Raw genomic sequence first — 6,883 nt, forward strand, 5'->3', positions numbered from 1 at the left:
CCAGCAGACCCAGACCCAGACGCAGCAGACCCAGACCCAGACCCAGACCCAGCAGACCCAGACCCAGACCCAGCAGACCCAGCAGACCCAGACCCAGCAGACCCAGCAGACCCAGACCCAGACTCAGACCCAGACCCAGCAGAATCAGACCCAGACTCAGACCCAGACTCAGCAGACCCAGACGCTGCAGACCCAGACCCAGACCCAGCAGACCCAGACCCAGACCCAGCAGACCCAGACCCAGACGCAGCAGCCCCAGACCCAGACCCAGACTTAGACCCAGACCCAGACCCAGACTTAGGCCCAGACCCAGGCCCAGACCCAGCAGACCCAGGCCCAGACCCAGCCAAGGCAGGTCGCCGCCTTCCTGCCCCAAGCAACCGGTTGGGTCCCGCCTCCGGTGAACATTTGTCCCCAGGCCAGCGAAAGTGAATCAAGGTTATGGGGGGTGACGGGTGTCGGCGGGTCCCACTGGCCCAGGTTAGGGCGGAGGTCTGGGTGGCCCCCAGGGCACAACCCCGGGCACTCCCTGGCTCTCACTGCCTTGGCATCCCAAGCGGCAGCACCTGACGGGAACTTGGCACCTTCCCTCACTGCCTCCCGTTATGGGCGGTGAGAGACGGGCGGGACTGTAAAACTTGGTGGGTGTGGACAGCTCATCACACAGAAAAGTGAAATTAACTTTCAATTTGGTAAACCCTATTCAAGGCCTGGAGTTGATCCCACCCCCCACCCCCGTGTCCAAGAAAACAAAGTACTGATTCCGCCGCCACGCCCCACTCCTCAGAGGCACGTACCACACTTCCCCAGCCCCATCTCCGGAAGACAGTCGGCTATAAAAGCCCTCTAGGATTGCAAAACCGTCCGCGCGCTGCGCTGCGCTGCCTACGCTCCGGGCGTCCCCTCCTGAAGTCCAGCTGGGTCACTCGGCTCCAGTCCCCATGTTTCTCAACCGCCACGTGCTCTGGCTAGCGCTCTGCCGCCTGTTCTGGCTGTGGTGGCTGCTGCTGCTGCTGCTGCTGCTGCTGAGCGGCTCCTGTGTGCCTCTGGCAGGTGAGTCCGGGGGACCGGTGGGCGCGGACTCCTCACTCCTGGGGCCCGACCCCTCGGACACTTTATGCTGGGCTGCCGCCCTCTCACCTCCTGCTGGCTCATAGCGACCCTCTATGGGTATCCCAGACTGTCACTCTTGACGAGAGCAGAAGCCCAGTCTTGCCCCAGCAAAGCTGCCCCTGAATTCTAACTGCCGACCCTGTGCTTCGCAGCCCACCCCAGGCCTCCTGGCCCACCCGGTTAGGAGCCGGAAATGCAAAGGAAGCTAAAAAGTTGAGAACCAAAACAGAAGGAGTTGGAGGAGGCAGGGAGTTGGGCAGAGAGGGAGAAATGGGCTCAGAGACAAGGTTGGGCAACACAAGCCCTGATTTCCTGTCCCCCCACCGACCCACTCTGCAGCTGCCACAACTACCCTCAAAACATCCTATTCCCACCCCCACACCCTATACCCATCACCTCCACCACTACCCCCCACAACAACCCCCCCAAAACCACCTCCACCACATCACTTCCACCACCACCAGCCCCAATACCCAGTCACCACCTCCACCCTACCCCATCACCCACACCTCCCCACCACCCCACACTTTACAACCCGAACCCAGCACAACTCTCCTCCCCTCCAGAGGAAGCGCACAGTAGGTTTAGTCAGGAATGTCCCATCGTGGCAAAGTAATATCCGTGCAGGGATGCTAGGTTTCTGGGATCGGTTTCCCCAGTTCTACCATCTCAGCAGCGCTGAAAGAATGCATGAGCAGTAACACTTTTGTGATTGAAAGTAACTTGTATGAGTGAAGTGGAAGTTATGGGTAGCAGTCTCAAGTATTACATCAGCACATGCTGTCTCAGGACAGCCACCCAGTGAGTCCTGGGAAGGAGTTCAGATTCCTCACTCCTCTGGCAGCCCTTTCTCCTCTGGACACTTACTGCAAGAGTACACCACTGGAAATGGCTGTGATGGCTCCCAGGGAGCTTGGCCAGCCACATGGAAAATGGCCTGAAAGGAGAGCCCGAAATTGACTAAGAGAGCCAGCTCCAGAGAGAAGGGCCCATTAGTTTTCATTTAGCATAGACATCCAGTGGAGACAGCCCCTAACCTTCCTGCCTGTCAGGATCACACATCTATCTTCCCTTCTTTGCTCTCAGAACCTCAGTAAGGAACAGGGAAGACAGGGAAGGAGGAAGGCAGGTTTGGGGGGTTCGGGGTCATTGGCAACAAGAGGGTCCCTGTCTCTGCCAGCCGAGAGGTGGGTGTTTTTGGTGTCCCCAGGACTGGGTAGAGGGTGTCTGATGGGTTGTCTTCTCCCTACCCCACCCCTGACATGAAGTGCTCTCTCACAGATACTCACTCGCTGTGCTACAACTTCACCATCATGTTTAAGACCCCACCTGGACAGCCATGGTGTGAGGTTCAAGGCCAGGTGGATGGAAGGACTTTCCTTCATTATGATTGTGGAAACAACAAAGTCATAGCCGTGGGTCCCCTGGGGATGCAGATTAATGCCACAAAGGAATGGGAGAAACAGAGCGACACTCTGAGAGACATCGGGGATGAACTAAGACAGCTACTGGCTGACATGAAACTGGAGACGTACACAACAGAGGGTAAGTGTATGAAGGCCTTGTCCTTGGAGATTGAGTTAGTTAATTGTGCCAGCCTGGCTGATAATCACATGTGGTGCTTGTTGAAAGGTGGAGGGATAAATGGGTGGTGGAGCCTTGCCTTTCGAGTAAAAAAAAGAATTTATATAAATTGGACAACTAAAATTGGGGGAGATAAAGGCATGAAGCAGTTGGCTTACAAACTTTCAAAGGTAGGGGAAAAAACTCACAGGATTATAGGGTTAAGGTACAGGTGTTAATTGCAATTGTGAAGTTAAGAATTATATACAGGTGCCAGGTTGGCAAGGGGTGGATTGAGTTAGTTAATTGTGCCAGCCTGGCCGATAATCACATGTGGTGCCGGTTGAAAGGCGGAGGGATAAATGGGTGGTGAAGCCTCGCCTTTCTAGTTCTCGGGTCTCTTGTTTTGTGATGGTTGCATCGGGTGCAACTGCCTTAGCAGTTCCCTGCTTCAGCTTGCAAGATGGATTTCCTACAAGACATCCCCAAGGAGAAGCCGCATGGATCTATCCCGATGCAGCCCTGGGTGCTGGAACAGCCATGTGGAGACCCCTGCCAGTGCTGAGATGCTTACACGTTCACTGACTCAGCTTTCCTCCTGCAGTCGGCATTATTGCCTCTGTTTTGTGAGGTGAAGGACTTTGTGGACTGGTGTTGGGTTAATGGGTTAATGTTGGACTTGTGGGCTTGGGCAGCATTGGGTTGGGATGTTTTCGTGATGCACCTTTTCTTTACATAAAACTCTCTCTTATACGTGAGTCGCCGTGGATTTGTTTCTCCAAAGTACCTAGACTAATACAGAGATGGTCCCCCCAACTGGGGAGGGCAGGAGAAGAGCAGACTTGGGAGAATTGGGTGCTGTTAGTGTGTGTATGTTTTTAAAACTTGTATTCAGGTCCCATCCAAGAAGCCTCTCAGCAAGAGCCAGACTTGGAGGGCAGGCCTCGAAAGGAAGGGGACCAGAGGAGGTGATGCCACTGAGAATCTCTCCTAGGTGTGGACTGGGAAGTAATCTCTCCTCCGTGGGGGCAGCTACTCTCTCCCTGCAGGCCAGCATGAGTTGTCAGCGGGAAGCAGGCAGGCGCACCGGAGCATCCTGGCTGTTCAGTTTTGACAGACAGGTGCTTCTCCTCTTTGACCCCGAAAACAAGAAGTGGACAGAGGTTCACCGGGCAGCCAGACTGGTGAAAGGAGAGTTGGAGAACAACACACTTTTGACCAAGCTCCTCATGAGCACTTCACAGGGAGACTGCAATAGATGGCTCCAGGAGTTTTGGAGACACTGGGAAAAAATGCCGACAGGTAACTGTAGAGAGGAGGATGTGGGAGATCCCTTCTGGGGTGTGTGTGTGTGTGTGTGTGTGTGTGTGTGTGTGTCTTTAAGAAAGAGAGCCATTCTGCAAAGAGTAATGGACACAGGTATTACCATCTATCCTCCCTCTGCAAAGAGTAATGGACACAGGTATTACCATCTATCCTCCCTGCCCTTTCTTCCTTGCTGGCATCGACTCCTCACTGCCCACAGGTAGACCATTCACTGTGGATTCCTTGCTGGCCCTAAGCCGTCGGGCATCGTGATGTTTCCACAAATTTTCTTCTTAGCATTCCCTCTTCCACGATCACTTTTCTTGTCTTCTCCCTTGATCGGTTCAGTCACAGCAAGACTGACCTGTCATTCTTCAGCTGTGCTTCCCTCACAGAGGATCTGAGCTCCTGGAAGACAGGGCCATCCCGTATCGAAACAGGAGCCCTCACAGCAGCTGACACCCAGTAGAGCAGGAGCCAATGGGTGCATGAGCTGTTTTAACAGGAGAGAGGAAGGTGTCTCCTCTGGTTTGGGGTCTGGGCAAGGGCTTTCACCCTTCTGTTTCCCCTTCAGAGCCAGCACCCAAGGTGGAAACCACAGAAAAATCCAAGAACACAGCCAGCATACCAAAGCCCTGGACCCTCATCATGACCTTTGCCTTCACCTGTTCAACCCTACTTATTGTCTACAGCGGAGTCCTTTAGAATGACAGGTACTGTGGGCCCAGTTGAGAGGGAACAGGGGGTGGGTAGTCTGATATGAAGAATATGGGGTGCACAATGCAAATCCTACCCCTGCCCCAGCTGCTTAACCTTCTCACCGTGCATATGAGACATGACAAATACGTCATCCTATCATTCCGTAGGAATAACCAGGTCATTCAGCCCTGAAGACCGATAAAGCCTCACTGCCAAAGGTCTATGGGATAGGACAGGAGACCAGAGGAGAGTGCAGAGTTGTTGCCATGAAAGAGGGTTAGCAAGGCCAATTCTGGTACACTGGGGTTTCATTCCTTGAGGGTCCGCATGGGGAGTCACTGGGACAGCAGAAACACAAAGCAAGGAAGGTTCTCATATTTGGACAACATCTCATGAGCTCCTGATGGTGACCAGAGCAGAATGTGTCTTATCCCAGAAAAAGGAAGTTGAAAGAGTTTTGCATACCCATACCTTGAGCTCATGACTACATTTCCAATGAAAGTGGCTGAGGTGGCAGTACGGAAGCTAGAATGCTAGCAATGGAGACTGAGATGGGATCAGATTCAGAAGGAAGCCAGGTTTCAGAGGACAACCTTGTGACAGACTCCAGATCTGCCAGGACAGAGTGGACACAGGAGCTAGGTGGAAGCAATCGAGTCCAGGGTCAATGTGATAAGGGCAGGGACAGTAGCACCCAAAACTATGTTGCTACCACAGATGTGATTAAAAAAAATCTTTTTTTAAGTGGGAGAGAAGAAAGAGTGATGGCCTGTAGCATCACCCAGGATGAAAGGACCAGGATGCAGGCCTCCGTCTCTGGACAGGGCTTGTCTCTGGTCCTGGAGGCCTGCATCCAAGAGGAGAACAAGACCTTAGTAATGAAGCATATAGATTCAACCTCTTCTCCAGTTGTGAGGCCCAGCCTTCTATCACAGGCCTGGGGCTCACTCTGTCGATGCACTAGAGGGAGGAGGGTGGCTGCAGAATCTAGGGTGAGGGGGACAGAAAGGAAGTGCATGGGCCTTGGGCTGAGAAAGGCTCTGAGATGTGGAGAGACTGGGGAGGCAGAGCCCAGGACGACTGACCCAGGACTGCCTTAGAGAGAAGTGTTCTTGCTCCCCCCCATGCCCTCCCCAGTCTCCTCGCTCTCCAGTGCCAGGAACCCTACAGGATAGACCGTCCAAAGGATGACTTAGCCGCCCCAGGTGGGGGATCCCCTTCGGTAGATGGGACAGGAATCTCTCTCTCAGCCACGTTGAATGGGTGTGACTTGGAGAAGTCACAGGAGTTCTCTCTGTTTGGGGTGCTGGCCTCCGCGTGCTGCTCTTGGCTCCGAGGGGAGACACCGGCTCCTGGAGCTCGTCAGCGCAGGCGCCTCCTTAGCCATTGGTGTCTTCTGAGTCACTGACGAGACACCTGTCCCAGCTCAGTCCAAGCCCTGGCGGGTAAGTAGGACATTCGGTCTTCAGGTTCATTCTCCATCCCTTCCCGGTAGCGGAAGTGCTTCACAAGGTTAGTGGGGTCTCCAGAGTGTTTTTATACCCAAATAACACTTCCTTCTCTGATTGTTTTTAGGTGCCCTCCAGTCGGTTCTGACCCCTAGCGACCCTGTGCATGACCAGGTGGATGGACACAGTGACTGCAGCAGTGGTCTACCCCTTCCTCTGTTCTTCCTCGTCCCCTCACCGCTAGGCTTTTTAAATATGTGTTTTTATGAATATTTCATAACTAAAGGAACACTTATGTGTGGAAAAAAAATCTATTCTTACAAATATATATTATCCTGGTTTGTTAAAATAAATACATACTCTAGATGTTTAACCAAAAGTAGCCATAAGAGAAAAACAGAACAAAGTGTGAATGGTGAGTTTAGCAAGACGGTTTTCATTTCCGTCGGAATATTTTTCTATATTTCCCAAACTCTTATGACCCCATGGGCTAAGCATCGGACTGATCATTGAATGTCCATGATACAAAGCTGTCAGCCACTTCATGGGAGAAAGATGAGATGGTCTACTGTGTCCTGCAGGGCCACTCTCAGTCCAAGTGGACTTGATGGCAGTGGTTTTGGTCACCAAACAAAGTGGGGAGAATGGGGAGAGTGTGACACTGAAAGCAATGCTACCCCAAAAGGAGGGGGAAGCCCACTTCTGCTACGCTTCGTGCCCTGCACCAAGGAGGTGAAGGGCAGAAGACCCATTTC

General features: G+C 53.0%; 1 protein-coding gene across 1 annotated transcript; it reads left to right on the top strand.

Moving 5' to 3' along the window:
- The first annotated feature begins 941 nt into the window (after nt 1-941).
- Nucleotides 942-6,541, top strand: LOC123522208 (UL16-binding protein 1-like). Its single transcript, XM_045294565.1, has 5 exons — nt 942-1,053; nt 2,395-2,658; nt 3,709-3,978; nt 4,556-4,694; nt 6,256-6,541. The coding sequence occupies exons 1-4, from the start codon at nt 942-944 to the stop codon at nt 4,684-4,686; spliced, it is 777 nt and encodes a 258-aa protein (XP_045150500.1). The 3' UTR covers nt 4,687-4,694; nt 6,256-6,541.
- Nucleotides 6,542-6,883: the final 342 nt, after the last annotated feature.

Source organism: Echinops telfairi, unplaced genomic scaffold (assembly GCF_000313985.2).
Source record: "Echinops telfairi isolate 266 unplaced genomic scaffold, ASM31398v2 ScPeMD7_3533;HRSCAF=4204_0, whole genome shotgun sequence".
Taxonomy (NCBI): domain Eukaryota; kingdom Metazoa; phylum Chordata; class Mammalia; order Afrosoricida; family Tenrecidae; genus Echinops; species Echinops telfairi.